The sequence below is a fragment of the Ailuropoda melanoleuca genome, chromosome 1, assembly GCF_002007445.2.
Source record: "Ailuropoda melanoleuca isolate Jingjing chromosome 1, ASM200744v2, whole genome shotgun sequence".
NCBI lineage: Eukaryota > Metazoa > Chordata > Mammalia > Carnivora > Ursidae > Ailuropoda > Ailuropoda melanoleuca.
In genome coordinates this window covers 150,822,841-150,850,612 of record NC_048218.1, presented here as the reverse complement: position 1 = coordinate 150,850,612, position 27,772 = coordinate 150,822,841, and the positions used below count along the sequence as shown (strand labels likewise).

General features: G+C 36.5%; 1 protein-coding gene across 4 annotated transcripts in view; it reads left to right on the top strand.

Annotated features, from left to right (window-relative positions):
• Positions 1 to 27,772, top strand: part of THSD7A (thrombospondin type 1 domain containing 7A) — a 427,484-nt gene that overhangs the window by 302,771 nt on the left and 96,941 nt on the right. For all 4 annotated transcript variants that reach the window (XM_034668383.1, XM_034668378.1, XM_034668381.1 and 1 more), the window contains one exon: positions 25,274 to 25,468. In XM_034668383.1, coding sequence (XP_034524274.1) covers positions 25,274 to 25,468 — 195 coding nt within the window. The remainder of the gene's footprint in view (positions 1 to 25,273; positions 25,469 to 27,772) is intronic.

The following is a 27,772-nucleotide window of genomic DNA, read 5'->3' as shown; positions in this document are numbered from 1 at the left end:
TTTTTCTCTTATCTCATTCCCTTGTGCTCATTTTTTTACTTTACAGCCTGTACTTGTTATATTCCATGCATCTGTTTTTAATGACATAGCTGTGTTTCAGGAGGGAAAACATCTTTTTTTACTATCTCAGTGTAAGTAGGCTTTGAAATGCGGTTTTCTGATTTTTTTAATTGTATGGAAATATTTCTACCTTGTCCTCCTCAAACTAATGACTGAATGAATGTGACAGATGGCAATACATTTTACATTTAAAAATAATTATTTGGATGGGGGAAAACATACTGTTGATTTCTCTCTTTTATCCCTTTGCATCACAGAAAGGCTATATCCAAGTGACCGTGACTATAATCTGATAGAAAACAGTAATGTAAATAAGATGCATGTATCTTCCTCTTACTAAAGGGCTAATGAGATTACAGAACAATTGGTACCATATCCCCTCATTCAACTTCATCGTTAAACATACATGGAATTACTTAAGTATATGCTGATTTTCAATTAAAATTAATATTTAATCTTTCAAAGCTGCTATTTACATTCTGCTTGCTTATCTCTCCTGTAAGGAATGAATTGTTGTTATATGGAGATTTATATTGTCAGTAAATAGCCTACTTTTTCTTAAGAAAAGAAAGAAAAAAAGTTTTGCAGGTAATTAAGAATTTAAAACCAAAATATTATTTACAGCAGTTTAAACTGAAGCCAGACATTGGCCTGAGCACCTAGACAAGGTCATCTCTGCACACCAGCAAGGTCGACTGGCTTGTGGAAGCTTCATTCTATAGGAAGATGGGGCTGGGCAGCTATATTACATCAGCAAAGTACCCGTTAGTAATTTCTCTTTTGGCAGAGCCAACAAATCAGTGGTAGGTCATCTGGAGTCATGAATCAATTCTCAGAGTCATTTCTAGGGTACAGGAACATTATCCAGGCTTAATCAACCACCCTACTTATCTTGGATTCTGCCTTTCCTATTTCAAGAAATGGGTCAGGGCATTAATTTAAAATTTCTGACTTTATGAGTGTAATTTACATTAGGTATGTATTTTATGAGTGCAATCACCTTAACTTTTGGGTTTGAATTTCTTTTCAGTAAGTTTACTAAATTGCTGATTAGATATTAAACCTTATTGTAGCTAGAATAGAGCCAAAATAAAAATGCATAGAAACAGTAGCTCTTAGGAATATTTAATTAAAGAAGGGGAGTTGATAAATAACTTTTAAAAAGATGACCATAGCCACAATTTCTCATATTTATGTAGTTTAAACAATTTTCATCCATTACTTATTTACTAGCACTGTACTCTAAATCATGATTGATACTGCTACTTGAAATATTTTGATAGCCTTTTAACGGGGTTTGGTCAGTCACAGTTCTGAATCCAGCTCAGCCAAAGCGGTATTCTTTCTTTTTTTCTCAGCTACTTGTGAGAGTCTATCCCTGGACAGTACAACCGAGATATTATGCATGCAAATCATCACCAGAGGTGTACTGGAAAGACTACTTAAATGTAGTTAAAGAGAACTGAATTCTAATCCTTATTCTGGTACTTACTGTAAAATACGGGACAAGTCTTTTCTCTCATCCTAAACTCAGTTTATTCGTCTCTAAAAAAAAAAAATCATGGATAAGATCCTTGAAGCTTTAATTGTCTAGAACAATAACTCAGTATGTGGTAATGAATCCAGCTAAATGCAATGGCAATATGTTACTTTCATGATCAGTAGATAATGAATGAAATTTTCATATTAAGTAGGTACATCATATTTGACTGTTGCTATTTATGCTAATTTGTGGCACTCTGAATTATTAAATTGTCTGCCTTGAACATTTACAGGTCAAAGAGGAATTCTCTCCTTTCAGCTAAAAGGTAGAAGTGCATAGTGTGAAGTCAAGTAGAAATTGTCAGAGGTCAACCAGAAATATAGCAAATAAATAGCAGGTTGAAAAATATAATCAACTTGCCATCATCCTCTCCTATGATTATTCAATACCAATCTTGTTGGAGTTGTGAATATTAAGTTAAAATGTTGCATGCCCAGCAACTATGGGCCATAGTTCTGGGGCCAATAGGGGCTGATCCAGAGTCCAGCAGGCAAATTTCATTATTAGAACAGAGACTAAATCATGGCAACATTTTTCCATTTTCAGTTGAAGCCACGTATTTTAATATTTTCTAATGGGCTTTCTGATGTGATTCTTGATTATATATAAAAGCTTTTCTCTATAACTTGTGTTTCTACAAATTCATTTATCACTTTTTTTTTGCCATTCAAAGCAAAAGAAAACAGTTTTAAATGAATATAAATACGAAGCAGCTGGTGTTGTGTTCAGGGTTGGATGAAAGCCTCCTTCCTGGTAAGTTAGGCTGGAGTAACGGTACTGAAGGCTTAGTTCCCCCACAAATGTCAGTGATTATTAGATTTTGAGCCTCCTTGCAGCCTTAGCCAAGTGTCCCTATATTCTTCTAAAGGGTAAAATAACATTCTTGAAAGGAGAAAGCAAGTAACTTATTTATTTTAAGTACATTTAGTATTTTTAAATGTTACCAAAAAATTATACTGCTAGCCTGTTTAAAATTTTTGTATTTGATGTATATAAAAGATCACAAGTAGTGTTATATGTTATAAACAACTCATTAAACCATTGTCTGATTAAATAAACAGAACATTACTAATAGAATCAAAGTTCCCTGGACCCCTCATGATCTCATCCCCTTGGTTCCTACTAACCCCGCTCCAGAGTGAACTTATAAATGAGTTTTTTATCATTATGGTTTTGCCATATCATATGGTTTTATCACAGATGAATGTGTCTTTAGCCATTTTATGTTTATTCATTCTGGAATTTTTTATAAGTGATATTAATTTACTCAGTAGATATTAACTGATGACCTATCCTGTGTCAGTCACCATTTTAGATATAAGAATTGTAACAGGATTAAAATAATGTCCCTGTCTTCTTTCCGGGGCAGAGAGGGAAACAAACAATAGACAAATAAATCAGTGAAATATAATAAGTCAGATGGTAAGAAGTACTATGGAGAAAAATAATGCAAGGTGAGAGAGATGGGAGAGTATATTATTTTATTTTGGGTTGTCATAGTCAAGGTGACATTAAAGCAGAGCCAGAAAGAAAAAAGGGAGTAGCCCTGGCAGCAGTTGTGGGAATTGTCCCCTGAGGGGAAGAGTAAGTGTGAAGATACCGACATGCAGCACACTTGGCAGGTTTGAGGAATAGTACGGTTCAGTGTGTCTGGGGCGGGGTGTGTGTGTGTTGCAGGGGAAAGTAGATTGGGGAAGGGCAGGGGGTAGGTAGTAGAAACCTAGCAAGGACCAGAACCTAAGGGCCTTATAGACTGCTATAAACATATCATTTTGGGGGACTCCTGGGTGGCTCAGTTGGTTAAGTATCTGCCTTCTACTCAGGTCATGATCCCAGGGTCCTGGGATGAAGTCCTGCATCATGCTCCTTGCTCATCAGGGAGCTTGCTTCTCCTTCTGCCTGTCGCTCCCCCCTACTTATGCGTGCACACACACGTTCTCTCTCTCTGACAAATAAATAAAATCTTTAAAAAAAATAAACATATCATTTTGTAAAACTGAGGTGCGATGCACATGAAGTAACCATTTTAAAATATGCTAATTAGTGGAATTTAGTACGTTCACAGTGTTGTGCAACCACCACTTCTGTCTAGTTCTAAAACATGTCATCACCCCAAAAGAATACCCTGTAACCAGTAAGCAGGCGCTCCCGATTTCCTTGTCCCGCCGCCCCTTCCATGCCCATGGTAACCACCAATGTGCCTTCTGTCTCTATGAATTTGCCTATTCTGGGTACTTCTGTGAGTGGAATCATATGGGACCTGTGTGGGACGTCTTTCACTTAGAATGACATGTCCAGGATTCAGCTTTATTGCAGCACGTATTAGTACTTCATTCCTTTTTAATGTATGAGTAATAGTCCACATCCCCCACTCATCTGTTGATGGACATTTGAGATGTTTCCACCTGACTGTTGTGAATAGTGCTGCTGTGAACACTTGTGTGCAGGTTTTTGTATGGACATATGTTCTCAATTCTCTTGAGAATATACCAAGGAGTGGGTATTGCTGGGCCATATGGCAGTTCTAGTTTAACCCTCTGAGGAATAGCCAAACTGTTTTGCCCAGTTTTGTGGAGTTTCCACAGGCTACTCCATTTTGCATTCGTACCAGCAGTGTATGAGGGTTTCAGTGTATCCCCATCCTCAACATTGCCTATTCTTTTCTTCTTCTTCTTTTTTTTTTTATCATGACCATCTTGGTAAGTGTGAAATGGTATCTCATTGTGGGCTTATTTGCATTTCCCTAATGGCCAGCGCTGCTGAGCATCTCCTTTCTGTGCTTCTTGGATATTTATATATTTTTTAGAGAAACGTCTATTCAGCCTTTTGACCATTTCTTAATTAGGTTGTCTTTTTATTGTTCTTTATTATAACTGCATTGTCTTTAGGTGTCATATTCACTTATGTACTCAGCAACATTTTAATAAGCTCATACTTTGTGCCCAATCCTTTTTCAATCCTTAGGGATACAGCAGTGAGAGGTGAACAGGTAATATCCCTGACTTGGTAGCACTTGCATTCTAAGGGAAAAACAGAACATAAACAAAAGATATAATGCATCAACGTATGTTAACAATTGTAAAACGTATCCAAAAACAAAACAAAGAAGGTAGAGTGATGGAGAGCTATGACTGGGGAGATGAGTATTTTTGTCAGGATGGTCAGGCAAGGCCTTTCTCAGGGAAGGTTCAGAGACTTGCCATGAGAGAGCAAGTACGTATCAGAGAGAAAAGTGTTACATCCAGAGGAAGAGCCCAGTCAGGAGAAAGTGTTTCAGGAGTATGCATCACAAAGGCCAATATGGCTGAAACAGAGTGAGGCAGCAGAAAAAGCATAGAGGTAGCCAAGAAACAGATCATGGAGGGCCTTTTGGGAGTTGGGGAAGAATTCCATGTTAATGGGAAGCCACTGAAAGATTTCAGTAGGGGAATGATGTAATCTGAATTATGTTTTAAAAGGATTGTTCCAGCTGCTGAGTGGAGAAGAGCAAGCATAGAAGCTGGAGCCTAGAAAGGAGCCAAATCAGTAATGAGATAATCAGGATACAAATGAACCAAACACAATTACTTGCCCTATAAACCAAGTAGATTCCTTATAATTAGTAGTAAAATGCATTTTCTCTGCGAAGAAAATATCTAGTTAATAGAAAAACTTTTTTTAAAAAATCAAAACATTGAAACATTTGGATTTTGTAGTGCCTCTTGGGGAGGTTAAATTATTTTTACGTACTGATCTCTCTGCTTTAGTCCTGCTCCAGGAACTGTGCCTTTGCTCCAGGACCTTCTTATGTCTGTATTGTTCTCATAAAATTTTATCTAATTTGCTTCAGAAGTACCTTAAAAAACAGATACTCTTTGTAAAGCACTCTTAGATTCTCCATCCTATAATTCTAGAATTTCATCAAGCCAAGTCACTATCAAAGGAGAAGAAACTGGATAGTAAGCCCCACAGATAGAGAAATCTAAATCTGTAATGCACGTCCTGCTAATGCAGTAGCTGCATAAATGGCATTCAGTTGGCATGCTTGATTTCCTAAATATTCTGAGTCTTTACTTCACTTTTAAACGTGAAATTTTCCATAACCCTATTCACTAACTATGCCAGTATTATATAAATTCCTGGTTTTTTTAATCTAATGGGAAAAGATGATTCTCCCTGAATCTTAAAACTTTTTATTTTTTATTATTCTTTTTTTTAGATTTTATTTATTTATGAGAGAGAGAGTAAGCGAGCAGGAGAAGGAACAGAGGGAGAAGGTCAAGCAGGCTGAGCGCAGAGCCCTGTGGGGGCCTAGTCTCAGGACCCGGAGATCATGACCTGAGCCAAAACCAAGAGTCAGACATTAAGCCTTTTTATTTTATATATTCTCTAGTGTATTTGTTTCCTTTAAATGTATGTTCACATTGCCCACTTTTAATTTTAAAACGTCTATCCATGGCAGAGCTTTTTATTCCCTATTGAAGTGTGAGGACTACTTTGCCTTCCACCCTGTAAGTCTTCTGCTCAATCTTCTGAATTGGAAAGAAAAAAGTTCCTTTACACTGTAATGTTAGTTTTCGAAAATGCAAATTGTAGCTGAGTTCTTTTGAATACTTAAATCATTGCTACTTTAAATTGAAAAGGCAAAAGGAAATTAGGCTCTCATATCAAATATTAGGAATGGATTTTGGAATTAGTGACCATTTATTTGTAAGAGAATTTAAGGAGAAGAATTAGGATAACTGACAAAATGAACCTCAGAATTTTAATTATTATTTCCTTTTATCAAAGTATTTTAATCCTCTGGTATTGAGGATACTCAATTCTACTTCCTTTCAAAGCATAATTGAATTTTGTTATCCTCTGAAGCTTCATAAATTCAAGACTTTTGCTAAGCAATAATATGCCTCTCAAATCCACTTAACTGCCCGTTGAACCGAATGAGCATGTGGTGGCCCCAGTGAGGAGTTCTGAAACATACCTGCATCCCTGACAGTCTGACTTTCTGCCTCCTACAGAAAACAAAGATAAACATGCTAGTAAGTATTAAAAGTTATTGAAGGCACATCACACTACAAAGATGTGTTTACCAAAAGGATGCTACTAATTTTGAAACAATAATGGATTGGGCACTGAATTTGTTTGAACTGCTTTCTTGAAATTACCTTATTTCTAATGTCTTCTAATGAAGTGTAATGGGGTGATTTTATTATCAATACCATTAATTTAATTTAATTTTATTTTTTTAAGATTTTCTGTCAGAGATAGAGAGTACACGCAGGGGGAGGGGCAGGCAGAGGGAGAAGCAGGCTCCCCTCTGGGCAAGAAGCCCGATGCAGGACTTGATCCCAGGACCCTGGGACCAGGACCTAAGCTGAAGGCAGACACTTATCCGACTGAGACACCCAGGCATCCCTCAATGCTATTATTTTTAAATTTGGGAGATGTACTGAACCATCCTGCCTATTTCAGCAGATATGTATCCATTAAAATTACCTTATTTATTTTGGAGACTTAATTTCTGGATTCATGGCACCTCTGTTGTCTTCTGTCACAAAGTCTCACAATTGTTTAGCTGCTGCCCCTTTATTTTCATAGATTCAATGATGGTTACAAGGCCTATGACATTGTATCATTTCCATCCGCAAGTTGTAGACTTCAGTTTTACTCTTAATTGGCTAAATTTCTTGGTTTTGTTTTGCTTTCAAGAAAAATTCCTTTGTATGGTTGTAATGTGATGCATATTTTAGTGAGATTTCCCGCTTTTATATTTGATCTGTACAATTTCCTTACTCGTAAAAATGAGATAATAGTCTGTACTTCCCAAAATTACTGTAAGCAGTTGACATAGCCCAGGTCTCTGGCCCTTGGGAGAAGCATAATTTATTTGTGTTTTCTCGGTGCATCAGATAATTGAGCACGATGCTGTGAGGTAATATCTGCAGTCTCTCTAATGGCCTTATGCGTGGGAAATAACAGATACTGCATCCCTAAACTGCAGCTCCACTGGGTCCCTGGATGAATCCTAGAAACCCAGCTCTATCATTAACTTGTAGTTAACTTGGGCGAGGCTTGTCTTCGCTGTGCGCCTCATTCCCTTATCTGTAGACCAGATCTCCCCCAGGACTGTGCTTTCTACCTTGCTCTGCTGATATGCACAGAGCAGTGTTCTATTGGAGAATCACCCAAAGGGTAGTTCAGTCAATCAGGTCACTCCCACTAGTAAAGGCAGCATAGCATAAGCTTTGCCATGTTGCTCAACTTCCATGCCTTAGTTTCCTTCTCTGAATGTGGGTATAATAATCGTGTCTACCTCATAGAATTGCTGCAGAATTACACCAGTTAAAACCTGTAAAGCAGTGCCTGGAAACATAGCAATGCTCCTAAATGTCAGCAATTATCAGTTCCAGATTGTGATTTTATGTTCGTTTTTTAGACTGGACATCAGAAGCATGATATTCACATAAGAGCATAGCATTTCTTCATACTTCTGACTCATTGTAGAATTTTATCACTTGAAAAATTTATGATCTTAGAAGAATAGCTGACAGATGCTCCTGTTTGGGTCTCTTTTGTTATTCTTTGCACTGATTTCCCAGTAACTTAACTTGTCTGAAAATCTTAACTCCCCAAGTCCCCTATTATTTTGATTCTATTTCATCTCCTCCATTTCCCCCCTGGCTTTGTAAGTCCATCTAAACCCAAGCAGAGTAGCTTATTATTCGTACCCTCAGGGTAAAGACTTCAAAAGTCTTAGCACATTAGCTATGGAATTCATTCAGCCTGCATCTCCTCTCCTTGTTTGATCAAACAGGCAGCATCCATTCCATCTTTCGAAGGTACACATAAGCCAAGCACTTTTTAAGATTTCTCTAATTCAGTAGTGGTTTTGATATTTTTTTAATGGCTTCTAGAGAGCATTATCTTGGCATACAATGGTAGAAGATACAGTTCTACAATAGATAGTATTCAAATTGATTTTATGCTGTCTTCGTTGATACTGTTTAGCAGCTGCTATAGAACCGGGGAGTAAAAACAGCTGCCACTTTATACGTGATTGTGATCTTGGTTTCCCTAGTCCTCAAGCTAATTTTTAGCAAAGAGTTTCACGTGGATAAGTGCTATATATGTCTTTTCTTTATTTACTTGCTTATTCAGTTATTTTTAACATTTATGAGCACATAGGGCCAGTGCCTCCCTGAAGCTTACTTGCCTAGTCATTGCATATGTTCTGAACCACAGATTATGAAGGTTCAAGGTAAAACAGCATATACATGGAGGGTGTTCAAAATAAATCAAAATGAATTCAAAGTAAAAAAAAAATTAAAATTTCCTCTGAATAAGCATTGTTTTGCAAGCCAGAGTTATTTTGGTTGTTTTGTTTTGTTTTTTTTTAACTCTCCTCAATGTAATATTTCTGGCAATTTATCAAGCTACAAGCTTGAAAAGAAAAATGTATCAAAGGTCAAGTTGCTCATAAATGCATTGCTGAAATGTCAGAAACAATTACACTGCATAGAAGAATAAACCCCCAAAGAAATTTAAATACCCATTTCTGAAAGTTTTGTACTGTGATTCCCTTTCCCAAATTTATACTATTGATAATTTCCAGATTGTAATACACTATATACAGTTGGTATATTTTAAGAGTAGATTACATTCTAAAAGACGAAAAAAAGTGTGTTTTGGAAAACCTTGTGGAAACCTTTGGAAAACAGATATAGTTGAAATATGACCTCACTTATTTTACCAGTTTTTATCAAGTACCTGTCAGATAGTTGTGCCTGAAATACATCATGTTATGATGGAGAGAACATGAGCTTTGGAGTCTAGGAATATGGACTTGAAATCCTGTTTCTGCCCCTAAGGAACAAATGACTTGGAGCAAGGAGGGAAAGAAAGCTGTTTGATTCTCTATTTCATATGCTGCAGAATGTGAGTTAAAAAAATACTCACCTCTTGACTTGCTATGATGATAATTTGCTTGGCACATAGTAGGTACTTAAAAGTGTTTCTTTTTATCCAGGATATAACAGTGTGGAACTATTACAGATTTTTAAACAAAAAGGAACATCAAACAAATAAGTTAGGTCATCTTAATCTTAAATCGTACTTGTAGGTAGATTTAGACTGGGAAGACATTTAAGACTCTTGAGTTCAAATGTTGGGGGGAGCTTCTTTGTCTTCCTTTGTCTTCTTTCAAGCGATAATGAGAACACTGAGAATTAAGAGGGAGTGACTTGAAAATCAGTCGTTCATTGTACCCAGGGATTTTATTAATAATATTTTAACAAAATGTTCACAAGCAGAAGGCACAAGAACTGACCCACCCATCTGAACAGATGCCTTGACCAACTGGTTTGTCTTTAAAAATCAGTGTGCCTTTATCTGTACCAGCCGGCCTGATGACTGAATAGAAACACCATACTTACATGAGAAAATAGTGTATCTTTAGCCATATCTAGTTACTTTTCAGTTTTAGAAAATATTTACTGTCTTCTATAGGAGCAACGTACCCACTAATGTACTCCTATTCTTGCTCTTAGATTTCGTATCAGATTATATTATGTGTGTATTGATGTAAGTGTGTGTGTGTATTCTTCAGAGCAGCGATTGTATTTTATTGATTCATGATTAAATAATCCCCCATCGCTCATCAAAGAACATTATTAACTAGAAGATATTAGCCCCAGAAGTCCCTATTAGGAAGCCAGCACTTGAGAACTTCACTACTTTGTTCGAGAAGACTATGAAGTATAAATGATCCCACTCTGATTTACTTATCTCCTTAACAATACCTAAATCATTGCTTCAACTCAGGGCTTGAGACAAACAACGAAAAGAGTTATTTGAGATAAATTAAGATGGTACAATGGGCCATTATTTATTTTTAATTAAACACATGTATATACATTCTAGTCACAAATAAGTATAAGAATTTGGTTCCATTAACTCTTTCTTCGAACATCTTGGAATTTAATCAGGAATAAATAGAATACCTCCTACACACTGATGTGTCAGAATCATTTGGGGATTTTCCCCCCCTCCAACTATGTCCATATTTAATGGACATATAGCATTTTGTAACTTTAAGGTATAGGAGGTATTTATTTGATTCACTTACATACTGTGATATGATTACCCTTATAGCGTTAGCATTATGTTAAGTGAAATAAGTCGGAGAAAGGCAAATACTGTATGATCTCACTTGTATGGGGAATGTAAAGAAGCTGAACTTATATAAACAGAGAATAGAATGCTGGTTACTAGAAGCTGGGGGTGGAGGAAATAGGGAGTTATTAGACAAAAATACAAACTTCCAGTTAGAAGGGAATTAAGTTCTGGAGACCTAATGCACAGCATTATGATTATAACCACCGATACTGCGCTGTGTGAATTGCTCAGAGAGTGGATCTTAAATGTTCTCACCAACAGAGAGAGAGAGATGGGAGAGAGATGGTAATTATGTGATATGATGGAGGTGTTAGGATATGTGACAGAGGTGTTTAGAATGTTTTTTTAACTAAGGAAATAGTTGACATGTAACATTGTATTAGTTTCAGTTATGCAGCATAATGATGGGATATTTGTCTACTCTGTGAAACAGTCTGCACAATAAGTCTAGGTACCATCCATCTTATACATAGTTACAAAATTTTCTTTCTCTTTTACTGAGAACTTTTAAAACTTATTCTCTTAGCAGCTTTCAAATATACAATAGGTATTATTAACTGGAATCCTACTATAGTTACATTCCCATGACTTATTAATTTTCTAACTAGAAATTCATACTTTTAGACCCTCTTCACCCATTTCACACACTCCAAACCTCTCCGTTCTGGCAGCCACCAATCTGTTCTCTGTATTGTTGAACTTGGTTTTGTTTTCTTTTGATTTGTTTATTTGTTTTGTGTTTATATTTGTTTTGTTTTTATGATAGCTTTGAATACTCTTTGCAACCAGGGAGCCTCATACCTCCAACTCTGTTCTCAAGTTTGCTTGGGCTATTGATGGTCTTCTGTAGTTCCATACAAACTTTAGGATTGTTAATTCTATTTCTGTGAAAAATGCTATTGGAATTTTGATTGGGACTGCATAAAATCTGTAGATTGCTTCAGCTGATATGCACATTTTAACAATATTCCTTCTTCCATTCCATAAGCTCGGAACATCTTTTCATTTGTGTCTCCTTCAGTTTCTTCCATCACTGTTTTACGGTTTTCGGAATACAGGTCTTTCACCTCCTTGTTTAAATTTATTCCTGGATAGTTCACTCTTTTTGATGTAATTGTAAATGGGATTTTTTGTGTGGATGATTTTTCCATTGATATAAGTGGGGTATTAAGGTCCCCTACAATTATTGTATTGCTGTCTATCTTTTCCTTTAGGTCTGTGAATATTTGTTTTATATATTAGGTGCTCCTATGTGCAGTGCATAAATATTTATGAATTTTGTATCTTCTTCTTGGATTGACAACCTTATCATTATTTAATGCCCTTCTTGGTTTTCTGTATAGTCTTTATTTTAAGGTCTATTTTGTCTGATGTGGGTATAGCTACCCTGGCTTTCCTTTGGCTTCTGTTTGCATGGAACATCTTTTTCCATCCCTTCACTTTTAGTCATGCATGTCCTTACATCTCATTGGGTCTCCCGTATATAGCGTATAGCTGGCTAGCTTTAAAAGGCAGAGGAAGAATACAGAACATTTCCTCCCAGCTTTAGTGAAGCAGAGGGAGAGAACAAAAACGGTGCTTCCAAAACCTCCATCTCCAGAGAGAATCCCACCAGGCCTCTGCTCCTCCAGTAGATGCTTTAACATTAGTAAGTGAATCTCCTTCGTGTATAACCTGGGTGCTTTCCAAACTGCTGATTCTGCACAGGGCCTGGGGCAAGTGAGTCTGCATGAAGCCCTTCAAGTGCTGCCTTGCAGTTCATTGCAGCCCCAGGTTTCATGGACACAAACCCTCTTGGTTTTCAAAGCCAGACATTTCGGGGTCTGTCTTACGGGCTGGAGTATCTGATACAGAGGTGCAGTATTTAAGAGTTGGGGTATCTGAGGCGGAGTACAAACTTTGCTCCTAACGGGAAAGTTTCAGATTTGTGAGATCCCTCCTGATTGTGGGTTGCTGTGCTGGGGTAGAATTTTTTATGAGACTCTACCTCTCCTACCTGCCTTGATTGGGCCCTTTTGTTGCTTGATGTGAAGCATCTGTTCAACTAGTTTTCAAGTCATTTTCAGAGGGAATTTTTTCTACATGTAGCTGTAGATTCAGGGTATCTGGGGGGAGGGGGGGAATCAGTGCAGGATCTTCTTATGTTGCTGTCTTGGATTGCCTGGCTTAAGGATCTTTTTTAAATGAAAACTTCTAAGATTGTTGAGTAGTTCTCTGGTGGCACCTAATATTTAGATAACCTCTACCACATTTGGAAAACTGAGCTAGGGTAATTTTTCTGTCTTTTCCCAGTGCCTCTTCTCATTGTCCTTTAATTTTGACATATGTTGACTGGTTCCTGGGTACCATTTTGACCCATCTCAGATTAACCAACTCCTTCTTTATCAGTACAATATGAATCTTTTATAGAACTCTCCGGCTTTCTTTTTGCAGATGCTCATTAATCATGGTTTGCTTTTGTTTTATTTTAATGGAGACTTTCTATCTCAGCTGTTGAACTGATGATGCTCTTTCTCTTTCAGGTGCATTCGTTTTTATTACAAACTCTTATGATTAATATTAACTCCGAGATGGCCCTGAGCAACTTTTTGTTTTTATTATAATAATATATTTTTTTATGTTAGTCACCATACAGTACATCCCTGGTTTTTGATGTAAGGTTCCATGATTCATTAGTTGCGTATAACACCCAGTGCACCATGCAATACATGCCCTCCTTACTACCCATCACCAGCCTATCCCATTCCCCCACCCCCCTCCCCTCTGAAGCCCTCAGTTTGTTTCCCTGAGCAACTTTTTATAAATGTTAACTGTTGGTAAAATGAGCTGGGAGTTCCTAACATGTTTGTGGCTTTCAGTGTGGAAGCAAACAGCTTTCAAGCCAATTAATAGGCTTAACACTTTCCCCATCATTGAAACTTCATCTTCCCTGAGATCATTTTCCTGTGATTTGCTAGCAGACATTTCACTACAACTGTGAAGATTAAAGGGGCAAATTGTGACTTAATCTCCTGTAACTCTCAGCCTCCTGTTTGTTTATGGTTCAAACTTAACAGTGTTTCTACATAGGGGTCATCAGAGGACAGAGTAGAAGATCTTGGAAAAGTTTATGGTGATGATTAATTCTTTGAATTAGTTTCTGCTTCAAAGCCTTCCCACATAGACCGAACTCCTACATTTTTTACTGCTTCCCTTCCTCATTTCCAATTCACCTTTCGTTCCCTCAAAATTATGTTCAAATTTCATTGCCTTCAAAATGTGTCCCTTTATAAACTGTGCCATGTCTAATCATCCCATCAATCCACAGCCTCTATTGGTAACCAAAATTTTACACTATGATTATTGGTGCATATTTTCATGAAATAAACATAGTATCTCTAAGTCATAGGGTCTTCTTAATCCTGGCAAGATTCCACAGTCCAAATATGTGTCTATTTACATTGTTTTCCTTATTCATAATTTTGTCATTACTCTGTAGACTTACTTGCATATTGTGATCTTAAAATAACTATCTATAGAGTGACTATACTTTCTTTTTATTTGAGTATATAAGAGATCCCAAAATGTAGGAGTGCAGAAAGAGAGGTGGTAAAAATTCCTTTAAATGAGAAAATTTACAAGTTGAAATTGGTTTTTAACCTAGGCCTAAAAAGTTGATAAATGTGCAGTCATCCTTTTCTGGGCAATAAGGTCTTCTAAGCCTAGTCTTGTTGCAACTATCCCCAGAGCATGGCAAATGGACTTGTTAGACAAGGTATGTCAAGTGAGGGCAGTTGGTGGAATATCTTAAAACACAACAGACACAAAGCCATGCTTGATCTGGAGAACTACAGGGAGTCATTTGAGGGTATAATGTAGTCACAGCAGTGTGGCTGGCAGACTATTTTGTTGTTAATTTGCAGGACAGATTGGAAATGTAAGACTCTCTCAGAGAATGATCTGAAACCAAGACCTGTGGCAGGGCAGGGAAGAAATAAAACTAAAGGGAAAGACTTTTCAAGAGCCCTTATTCAGAGAAAGTCCTGCAAGGTTTTGTGAGGAACTGACTGGGATAGAACCCACAAGATGCCTTAGTGTGATGGAGGTTGAGCCTGGAGAGATCAAAACAGATGTATTTAAATGGAATTCTACTGAAATACTTGATGTGGAGCTATCTATTTAAATAAGCTTTTAAAGTTAAATTAATTGGGGTGCCTGGGTAGCTCAGTCTGTTGCACAGCCAACTCTTGATTTTGATTCAGGTCATAATCTCAGGGTCCTGGGATCGAGCCCCATGTTGGCCATGCTCAGTGGGGAGTTGGCTTGAGGATTTCTCTCCCTTTCCCTCTACCCTGCTTCCATTCACTCTCTCTCTCTCTAAAATAAATAAATAAATCTTTTAAAAAATTAAGTTAAATTAAACCAATAGATTATAATAAATGTGACTATTCTGTTGATTGTATTCATAACTCTTCAAAATGTCTCTTTTAAATAATTTCTTTCATTTAGAAGCATAATTACTTTCATTTAGTACTATAATGTAGTTCAGTGTAACCTCATCATAGCACTTCCAGAAGCAGCCTTTTTTTCTTCTTGTCTAGAGGACACTGACTGAAAGTAGTTTGGTACAGCTGTTTAACTCACAGTTTTTCAGAGTCAAAGTAAATGATTTAATCCATGGAGAGAAAGGGAACTAAAGAAGGATTATAGGATGCCACATGTCTTGGTACTTCTGCTTATCACTGTAAGCTCAATATTCTATAGTATAACTTTTAATTAAAAATTTCATTGAGGGGCGCCTCGGTGGCGCAGTCGTTAAGCGGCTGCCTTCGGCTTAGGGCGTGATCCCGGCGTTATGGGATCGAGCCCCACACATCGGGCTCCTCCGCTGGAAGCCTGCTTCTTCCTCTCCCACTCCCCCTGCTTGTGTTCTCTCTCTCGCTGGCTGTCTCTCTCTGTCAAATAAATACATAAAATCTTTTTAAAAAAATTCATTGAGGCCCAAAAGTATTTATAACACAACTCTAAATAATTTTCAAAATATTAACTGTAACATTTAGTAGTCATGATTACATGAATTGGCTTTTCCTGAGTTTTCTGTATTTCCTCACAATCTTAGCACTTTAAGAAAAAGAAAAATGTAAAATTACTGAATGATCAAGCTTATACTATCAGACCACTGGAATTGTTTTTACTAATATCTTTCTGCAAGCCCACTTATAAGCAGAATTAGGGAAAAAAATGATTAAGCACATAAATTCAAGTTGACTGAAATGCAGTGGAGCACCTCCATTCCTATACTGGTGGGGGAGGGATGGTCAGCTCCTCCACTGACAGAAGGTGATGAAAGTAGGCATGGTATTATTATAATAGATGGTGTTTTTCAACTATACATGAGAGACTGAGCTAGGCACTTAATTTTTTAAAAAATCTCACTTAATATGCATAACAGTACCATAAAATAACTACTATTATTAGCTTCCATTTTGTTGATTAGGAAACTGAATCTTAGAACAAGTTAAATAATTTACTCCAGGGTACGTAGTTAATAAGTGGTGGAGCCAGAATTTGAACCAGGGTTGTTTGACTTTTCGTTACTAAAAAAGTAAATTTGGAAGAGATGAAATTAACATTGTAGATTTCAAACTCAACAAGAATAATGAAGTCACAAGAAGGAATTATTCAAGAATGATAAGATGAAATAAACAAAAATAAAAATCTGGGGGAAATAAGGACAAATAAAACTTTGTTTAATCTCAATTAATGCCAGAGATAAAGTTATTATTTGAATTTTCTGGATTTTCCATTATGCTTTTAAAAACATGAGTCACTTCACTTTTTAGTCACTGAAAAACAAAGCCAGGTAGTCTGGGACTTTCAGGCAATCAAACAGATAATAAGAAAGGGCATAAAAATGAAGTATTATTTTCAGTTAAATGAAGTAATTGCATCTCACATCTTTACTCCAAATCACATGTGCTTTCAGTTATATGCATAACATATTTCACACATAGAGAACATGCATAAAAATGTGCCATGATAGGGGCGCCTGGGTAGGTCAGTTGATTAAGCATCAGACTCTCGACTTGTCATTATCTCAGTTGTGAGATCGAGTCCCGAGTCAGGCTCCATACCCAACGAGGAGCCCGCTTGGGATTCTCTCTCTCCCTTTCTGCTCTACCTCTCTTAAAAAAAAAAAATGTGCTATGATAGTTGACGTTAAATAGGGATGCAAGTCATGGGCCTAATGTCAGTCCTTGCAGAGTATAAACATGCCCTTTTTTTCTGCCTAACCCCAAGTGAAATCTTCAACCCAAGTTATTGGGAAAGGAAGTCATGGATGTAGTGATTAGAAAGTTGTTTGCCTACGTGTGCAGTTTAAACTAGGGGTACCTTAAATCAATGAAGCATAAAAATGCAGAGTTATGGTTGGATTCAGCCCTACATCTTCATTATTTATTTATAACAAGTCATGGTATTTACTATACTTGTTAGAATGGGCTCCATCTCACAAATGAAGTTAAAGGTTGCATTAGTGACCACATGAGGGCATGGAGTTGGAAGGTGGGTGCTGCTGGGGAGAGGAGGGAACCTTTTATTTTTTTTACTTCAGGGTCACCCAATTCATTTTGCAGGACCACAAAGGAATGAAAACACAGACAGAGACTTGAGGTAACACAACAAAGACAGGGAAGAAAACATAGTGGGAACATAAGAGATACACTTACTGGGAATGGAAAGGTTTTGAAGAAGATGATGGAAAAGCAGGGAAATCCTGAAAGCAATTATAGCATGAAGATCCTAGATTGCTTAAAGATATTTGAAAGTAAATAGGTAAATATAAAGATTTTTTTTTAAAGACGGAAAGAGAAGGTTAAGCTAAAGGTGATAAATTGGATATGAATTGGTTTCAAGAATGGCATCAAACTGAGTTCCACAAGGAAAAATTTATTCTAGGCTATTACACTAGAAACTGAAATTAACTCCATGGAAACAAAAGGCAGGAATGTTTTTAAGTATTGGGTGAATTAGTGAGAAAGCAATAAAGGATGTCAGAAGAGAGATTGATCAATGTGATGTGTTGAGTACATTCAGTTACTCCTGAGTTTGCAAATATTTTTCTCAGTGATTATGCATTGTGTGTTTGCTAACTGCTACCAGTTGAAGAAGTTGGACACCTACCATCCTATAGAGACTGAGGTATCTGGGCCCTATCTCCTTTGATGTTTCCATGTCAAAGAAATGGTTCCCAACTCCTTGAGAAAGATTTTTCCTGGGTTGTAAGATTGAGAAGAAACTAGGAGAAATTTACATAAATTTCAAAGGGACAGAAAAGAATTTACAGTTGTAAGTTTTTTGTTTTTTTAATAAATGCTTTAAGAAAAAGAAGGTCAGGGGCCTAAAGACAGGAAGAAACCTGTCAGCTTCAGTCAAGCTAAGGATAACATTAAGGCCATCTTGATCAGTTTCTAGTAAATGAACAGTTGGAAATATATAAACGCAAGTGGTCTTTTCAGAAAATCAAGCATGTCCTGAGATTTCTGATCCAATTTTTCTTCCTCATCCAATAAACATTTACTGCAAAATTCTTAAGTTCTGACAGTAACTGAACCAAAGACTTCAGCTATAAAGATGCTGAATGAGACAAAATCTCTAGACAGAAGGTTCTCATAGGCTAATGGAGGTAAAGGTGAGTGGGTCAACAGACAAGTATCAAAAGTCTTTAAAGTGATATGTCTGCAGTGTTGTGGGAACAGAGAGTGTAGAGCACGGCTCCATCTGGGGAATTTGAAAGAGAAGGTTCACAGAGGAAATAAACGCAGTCCTAAACAGCGCTTAGCAAGGGGATGGGGCAACCAGACACGGAGGACAGTGAACACCAAATGGCAAAGGAGTAAGAAAGCAGCATTTCAGTTCATAGAAAAACAAATGGATTTCTGTGGAGAGAATGTAGGGAGACCATGGGCAATGACAGAAGATGAGGATTTCCTATGCTCTAGTAAAGAATCCAGCCCTCAGCTAGCAGGTATTAAAGACATTGTAGTGCTTATATTTGCACTTTAGAAACACACTTTGGGGGTCAGGGTGGGTAAGGGCTGTAGGAGAAATGGAAGATAGCAGGAAATGGGAGAAACGTGCACAATGGCCTGGAAGAAAACATGGGGTCAGGAGATAGTACATTGAATAAATCAGATTCACTACCTGGATGTCATAGCTGAGAGAGTGCAGGGATTAAAAATTATTGGGAAGCTTCCCATTTAAGAAGAAGAGATATGAGGCTTCTCTTCAAAAAAAGTACAGAAGAAAGAGTTATAAGACTCAATTCATGGGTCTTTTACTTCAATAAGCTGAGAGTGACTCCAGACTTATATATGTTGCAGTTGTTATGAAGTTCAGATAGGATGGTTATATGAAAATGCTCTCTGGAAAGATCCAGGCAAATAGGAGATTTCCTTCTTTTCCCATCTCAATTCTTTTTTGAATTTATATTGCTTATCAATAAATAAGTAAATATATAAGTGATTCCACTGTCAGAGTCAATATGAAATTTTAAGACAATTTCTGAAGAATACAAAAGACATCCAACAGCTCAATAATAATTCTCAGGATTGCTATAGAGTTTGTTTAGATCTGTCAAGGGAAATCTGTCCCAAAAATATAATACTAGAGGCTTTCTAAAAATCTTGGCTCTATATCTGGTTTCTCTCTGCTTTAATTTCTCCTTTCTGTTTACCCCCCTCTCAATTCCATTACATTGATGCACTTCAATTCTTCGATGCCTTCTGGAGGCACATTGCACATAGTACTACTGTGACTGTTAAAAATCACCCATAGCAATCTGCACATTTCTATGATTAAAAAGAAATTAGAATAATGCAAGGAACATTTCGGGAATAGTGCTAAACATGTATACCCCTGACATTAAAATACAATTAATTATATTTTTACTGTATTAATGTTGTGTTCTTTGCTCATGTCCTAAGCTATAACAACCTTGAAACTATAAAACCTTCATAAACCAAGATTTATCTTTTATATTACATTTAAGCTCTAGTACAATGAATGCAATAAACTTTCAGCATATACTTTTACCAAGAAAAAGAAGTCTATCCTCTGATCGCACTTCTCATTTTGTTTTATTTTTATGGAAACTGTCATGAATTTTTAGTGTAATTACTTCAAACAGATGTTCAATTCTCCTATCCTGATAATAGGAAACAAAGTAGAATGAAAGCAGATATTTTGGAAGAGTTCATGAAAGAGTTTGGTGAAGCTCATTAAATAGACCAAACAAGGGGAAATTCGGGGGTTACTTTAAAGATGTCAAAATACATGTTTAAATTGATTAAGTGATGAATTATTAAAAACATATTCTTAAAATTATATTTGTGAAGACAGAGATTGGAAGACACCAACTTAAACATTCAAATCTTGTTTTAAGTTCATAAAAATAAATAAACCCAAGCATTTTCATTTTCTCTCTCAACCTTTTATATAGGATATCACAAACAAGTTTAAGCCAGATATGCTTTAGTTAAGGCTTCACAGTAAGACAGAAGTTGTAATATGTAGACAATGGTTCATTCATTTCTTTCTGTGTTACATATTTCATGTAAAATGTACATTTTTGTAGGTTTGCTTAAGATGCCTAGAGCTTTATGGGGGGGGAATGAAAGTCATATAAATATAAAGCAGTCCTTTGAAAATTTTATGTTGGAAAATGTATGCCACAAATATATAGTGTATTTGATACACNAAATATATAGTGTATTTGACACACAATGGCAAGTGTGCAGATTCTAAATGTTTATGACATATGTCCAGGATCTAGCTAAGAAATTGTCCTCAGAGGCGGCGCCTGGCTGGTGCAGACGTTAAGCGTCTGCCTTCGGCTCAGGGCTTGATCCCAGCGTTCTGGGATCGAGCCCCACATCAGGCTCCTCTGCTACAAGCCTGCTTCTTCCTCTCCCACTCCCCCTGCTTGTGTTCCCTCTCTCGCTGGCTGTCTCTGTCACATAAATAAAATAAAATCTTTAAATAAAAAAAAAAAAGAAATTGTCCTCAGAAAGACAAAAGGAAAAAAAAAACAGGTTGTATTGGTCTGCACCTAAATGAGCTGTAGAACCACATCATTCACTAAAACGATAATCAGATTTATCTGCTCAGATTTATTTGGATGCACATACAGATAATCAGAGTCTCAAAAGGTTCTATAATGGGGACATACGGTAGTTGAAAATGTCCTAACAGTAGGGTAATATATATGGAAAAATGTAATTTCCAAGATGCTCAGTAGTAAAATTTTCATTCTCAATATGGAAAGACTATAAATTAACCTGATATTTGGGTATGTACATGTTTAATTTACTACCATACATTCTCTGAAATAATGTCATGCAAAACAGTTCTTATCTAGTTAAAATAGTGTTTATCAAAAACAAGTTTTAATGTGAAGAAGAGGGATGAAATTATTTTCTGAAGCACTTATAAGTAAAGACTTCATTTCCAGGGTCACTTTTTATATTAAAAATAAGATAGACATTGCACTCATAGAAAGTGGTTGAAGATCACAAATTATGGAATTACCTGTGATGGCCATAAATCCAGCTTTTCTTTCTCCCCTAATATTTCCCTGATGACTTGTGCCTGGAATGCTCCTGGACAGTTAGCTTAAAAGAACACACGTCCTAAGGGTTCCTGTTAGTGGTCAGTGAGTTGAGTTGATTAAAGCACTCATTGAAAGCAAAGTCAGAGATCGAAGCAATTTCGTATATTTATGGATCCATTGCCATTTTTTCAATGGCTATAAGCAAAAATATGTAACCTTGGACATGTCAACATGCATACTCTTTGTATTTGAGACAGTATATGGCCGCCACTATGCTTCACTGTGTCCCGAAAACAACTTAAAGTGCCAGTTTCTTGACTTCTTTGTAGACAAAGTCTCATCCATTATTAACTCTCTTGGCATTCCGAGTTCTCCTTACCACCATGCCAGTTAAAAGTAGATTGGGAATTGGTTAAAACTCAGTTCAAATTTCTCCTTCTTTAAACTTCTGTTCTTTGAGACAGTAAACTTATTGTGCTTCAGTTTCTTTTCAAGTAAAAATTAAATGTTAGTACCTATGTCAGAAGGTTGTTGTGAAAGGTACAAACTTCCAGTTATAAAATAAATGAGTCATGGGTATGTAATATACAGCATGGTGACTCTGTTGATAATTCTGTGGTGCATATTTGAAAGTAACTGTATATAGGGACAGATGTTAACTAGACTTACTATGATTGTTTCACAATAAATACAAATATCAAAGCATTAAGTTGTACACCTGAAACTAATATTTTATGTCAATTATACCTCAAAAAAATGTGTGGTGACAATTAGCCAAGATGATGTATGCTATATTCATAGCACAGTGCTTGACAAAAGATGGGCAATCAGTAACTACTCATTGAATGTTTTCCTCTAAGTGTACCCTGTATAAAGAGAAGTCTAAAGGGAAGTCCCACAGAGAAATGATTGATGTTAGGTATGAAATCCAGATGAATCTGCAGCTACTCATTTAAGAAGCAGTCTGGACCTATTCAAGGAGAAGAAAAGCAGAAAAATTCTAGAGCAATACCTCAGATTTTATGTGCACACAGGTCACCTGGGGATCTTTATAAAATGCAAATAATGATTTAGTGGATAGGATCTGAGAGTGCATTTCTAGCAAACTCCAGGTGGTGCATATGCTTCCTGCCCGCTGATTACACATTAACAAAGTCCTAGAGCACTTGAGTGGTTGGCAAGTTAAGAAATACTGTACTTAAATCCATATTCATCTAACCCAGCATTTAACCTGATACAACAGGTTAAAATTAATTAATTCATGTGTTCATTTAGCAAAAGAGTATTTTGTGTCCGTTATGTGCCAGGCACTGTTTTAGGTTCTAAGTATAAAATAACAAGAGAGATAAAGATCATGCCCTCGTTGGGTTTTTAATCTAGTGGTAGGGTTAGAAAATAAACTTGGAAACAATTCATTAAAATAGTTTCCAGTGGAAACTGGAAACATATTCAACTATATTGAAAATAAAATGCAGTTACTGGGAGATTGTGTATGGTCAATTAAGCCTTCCTCTAGGAAGGAGACAATTTTTTTAAAATAATTTTTTATTGTGTTATGTATAGCTAAACTGTGGAAGGAGACAATTGAACTGAAACCTGAATATTGAAAAGTAGTCTGCCATGAGATCTGAAATTTTCATACAAAATAAAGAGAGAATGCCAAGTCCCTGATGTAGTGATGAGATTGGTCTGTAGGAGAAAAGAGGAAAAATCATTGTGGCTAGAACATAGTGCCATCATTTGGATTCAAGGCAATGATGAGCATTCAGGGGCAGGGACTTGCCTGGCAATTTGGGAGGAGTGCAGTAAGGGCTGAAATCTAAGGGAATTTAGAGGTTGGAGCCAAGGTGGGCTTTAATAGCTCCACAGAGAATTAAGATGTTCTCTAAAAGGAATGTGCCTACAGGAAAATACACCTGGGTAAGCGAAACAAGACAAGTGAAAAGAGCTAGCATAAGGTATGGCACACAGGTTGGAAAAAAAAAAGAACAACTCATAAAACAAGAAAGGCTGAAATTGTACATCCCTTAAGTTTACACTACAAGAAAGTAAAATATACCACTTATGCTATGAAAATTAATTTTATAATAACACCCACATAGCACAATTTCATTTCCTGCAGAATGAATTAAATTTTCCTGAGTAGAAATGATTAAGTAACTATGAGAAGAAATAAAACTGTAATTCCTGGTTGATTATAGGCTATAGCCTCAAACTTGCCTTACTTTTCACAGAATATTAGAAACGAAAATGAAAGAGAGTAGATAAAACGTTAAAAGTAGCAATGAAGAGAATTAGACATGTGCAAGTCCCCTCTTTGCACTCAGAAAAAAGTTTAGTAGGAAAGAGTCATCATTATTATGTAAATTGTAAAATATTAAATACCTTGTACTATAATGATTTTTGTACTCTACCTTCAGTACTTATAAATCTTCAATCTATCTTCATATTATTTTAGTGGGATCTAAGCCAAACCCTAAAGCCAATAAAAGCAGAATTAGAAGAGATCCCACAGATCACAGTAACTAAAGATTGAATGATATAATGATGAGTCCATTGTCATTTCAGTGAGCCTTACTTGAGAGCAAATCTAATCATTTAAAGCCTTGCAAACTGGTGGCTTATTAATGTTCCACTTGACTTCTGATTGTGTCTAATGATTTAAGGCCCTACAAACTAGTAGCTATTAACCTGTTAGAGCATTTCCAATTGACTTCTGATTTTGTCTTGTTTTATCAAACACATGAATAAAGGACCGTACATTGACATCATGCTACCAGCTCTGAGTTTGTTTTCTAATAGCGATGAAGAGTAGCATAATTTGCCACTCTTTCTCACCTGAAAGTGTAATGGCCCAAGGCACACATTTGTAATACATTTATCTAGGATTATGGTCATGTTTTGTGGCAAAATAGTAGATTAACTTTTGCTTGTTTGTGTATTGTTTTGCTCTGTTCCACTGACATCATCGGCACCCTACATTAACCAGCAACACCGTAGAGTTCATCTCATGTTCTATTTTGGTCATTTACTTGTAATCCTTTTAGTTATCTTTGGCGTTCATTAACCACAAAGACATTTTCTTCCTCATTGGCCTTTTGTATATCTCACTGTATTCATTCAACAAATACTAAAGGAGTGCCAATCTCTAGAGCTCTCAGGGCAAGGAGGGGAGTAGAGTGAGATGAAGCTGGGAAGAGAAACCAGAGCCAGGTCATTTGAGGTCTTGTAAACATTTAAGAACTCTTACCTCTATCTTAAGAGCGACAGGAAACTACTGAAGAGTTTTAAGCGCTGGAGTGACACCATCTCCTGCCGTTTGCTTACCTTGCCATTTTTCTCCCCCTCTCCCAATGGAACCGCTTAAACAGTAGTTTTATATTGTTAGCCTATCATTTACATATCTTGGCTATTTCCAACTAGGAAAGTGATTTTTTATGAAAGAAAAAGGTGGGCAGTCATACAAAAATAAATTCTCTGGGAGACACAGAGAGTCTGCAGAGATACCTGAGCTGGTTCATGAGAATACATGGTGCATGCTACGGATAGAGGTGTTATTTGTCCGTGATGCTGTAAACGATGCGCCTCCAATAATGCAATAAAAAGGGGAACATGATTCATTGGTGCTCCTTACTGTAAGGTTAATATTATAAAAGTCACTAACTGGGCAGCTATCTGTAGTATAAAAGTACTTCCAGCCCTGTGCTTGATCCACACACCTAAGCTTCTGATAATAAAAGAAGCTTCACTGAAGGGTATATATTGATTCCTCGTGTTCTTTTAACATCTGGCTGTAGTGGGCTTTGTTTTAGCTTTGTTTTTAAATGAGAATAAAATAACCTAATTTATCTTGGTGCCCATCTGGTTACAATTGCTCATTTTACATTTATTTAAAAATGATAGATTGTTTGTGACGATGTCTTCCCCAGGAGAAGAAGTTGACAGACAGCTGTGCAGAGATGCCATCTTCCCGATCCCTGTTGCCTGTTACGCCTCCTGCCCAAAGGACTGTGTGCTCAGCATGTGGTCTGCGTGGTCCTCCTGCTCGCACACCTGCTCGGGGAAAACCACAGAAGGGAAACAGATCCGGGCCCGGTCCATTCTGGCCTATGCCGGTGAGGAAGGTAAGGTTGGTCACTAGCTTCCGAAGGGGGTTTAGATTCCTTTCAGAAGTTGGCATTTCCTTCCTTCCTTCCTTCCCTCCCTCCCTCCCTCCCTCCCTCCCTTCCTTCCTTCCTTCTTTCCTTTCTTTTTTTTTTCTTCCTGGCCTTCTGAGGTTAAGGTGATGCTGTATAAAAATCTACTTCCAGAACCCCAGCAATCCAAGGAAATTTAATATCTGTTAACCTATGGAGCAACTTCTATTCCCCAAAGTTAATCTTGAAAATAGATCTTTAAGAAAAGAAGAAAGACTTTTAAAGACTTTTAGAAGTAAACCTACTTTGCCTTTCCTCTTTCCTAATAATTGCTTTCCAGTTTGAATGCTAAACATGTGAAAAAGTATGAAAATGGCTCCCCAAATTCCAGATGTCAGGTTTGATGATTTTTTCTCGATTGCAGTAGTCAGTTTTTCCCTTTGAAAGCACATTCTTCCTTCTCATAAATAGGCATATATGTCCAATAATAGAAGTGTTTCATTTTGTTTTTTAAAGAAACACCAGCATGACTATTACTTGACTGAAAATTACAGGGATTTTCTGCCATTCGGGTTTCCAAACGTAGGCTCTAAGATCCAGAAGTCTCATATGTAGGTTGTGTTCATTTTTCAAATGTGCTGCTCCTTCATCACCTCATCCTATTGGGGGATAAAGCATATGCTTTGTCACTTGTGTAAGCTTTACTGTTGAGAAATATAAGGCTCTTGGTAATTATCTCTCCAGCTTACATCCAAATGCTAATTTGGCCTCTGTGTGGCTGGGTGATATAATGTCATAGTTAATCTTGTCATTCTTGAGAATAGCACAGGAGTAAGAAAAACATAGAAGTCATCAAGTTGTATCACATTAAGGCATGTTCTGTCTCAAGAATATGGACGTATATTATTTAAACATTATCAAGCTGGATGACTTTCTCCTCATTCATATTTAGCATTAATAAGTAATGATTTCTATTTGTAATATGTATGTGTTTCTCTGTGTGTATCCCCAAATAATAAATTGTGGAGGAGTTTTTAAGCCACGGGTTTTATTTTTCTACTTATGAAATATTTTAGTGATAGAAACCTGATAGTGTTTTCATTTGGTCAGACTTGCTATCTGTGAATATAATGGGTATGCAAAAATGTAACTACCTTGGTCTTAAGACATGAGAGAAAAATTTAGCATATTTGACACAGCCTATAGGAAAATTTAGAATTTTCTTCAAAGTGTTTGAAAATCTTTTTCCAGTCACCTTCATATAAATTTAACCATTTGCTACCCCCAAAAAAGTGTATCTGGGTACCAAATGAAAAAAAACTAGAACATTTTAGAAAGCTATATTCCTCGTCTTATCAAACAATAACTCTAACCTTGTATAGATTATATTCAGACTTCAAACTCTATCAGCTCAGATTATGTCTTGGACTTCATTAAAATTAGATCTGTGGTCACCCTGCTTCCTATAAATCTATTATACTCTGCAGACACTTGCTGTGTGACTAGTAATGAGTGACTTTTCGCCCCGAGAGTCACATGGCAGAGATTTTGCCATGCTTGCAGAACTCACCAGATCATTATTTCTATAGACATAATGCTTCACACTGAAAGGTCATGAAATGTTTAAAGGCAGAAATTTATGATTGCTCTTTGATACGTATCATCCACTTAGTTTGAAAGGGTGAGACTTCGATAATTTTTAATTAAGTCTAGTAGCTACATCATAAGCAAGCCATTCTGGAAAATTATAGTTGTTTATATAGTAAATCATAAAGGCATGAATTCAAAACATAATTTTAAATGGAAACCATACAGGAAGCTGTCAGTGGAGAATCTGGGACTGCTTGTCTCTGTTAATAACAGTTACAAAAACTGGTATAATTATATGAGGTATTTAAAAAGGAATCTGTCCTTCAAAAACTATTTAGTACCTATTATTCGCTGGACACCAAAACATTTTCTCTTTCACAAAATAAGTCTCATAATTTTGAGCTATTTTTAAAATTATTTTAAAACTTTGTTTGCAGGGAAGTTTTAAAATATGCTTCCCTGCTAACTAGATAACACTTTATAATTCTGCACAAACGTAGGTCTTTCTATTATTCCCCAAGAATTAATGTTTTGTATGTGTCAAACATGTTCTAATTTTTCTAAATCAGAAAATTACTGTGATAACCTTAAGGGAAAAGGTCACATTATTAAAATTACATATTGAATGTTTAGATATACAATTTTCTGGTGAAATTAGTTACAAATCCATGTGCAAAATATTAATCTGGACTTAAAAAATCA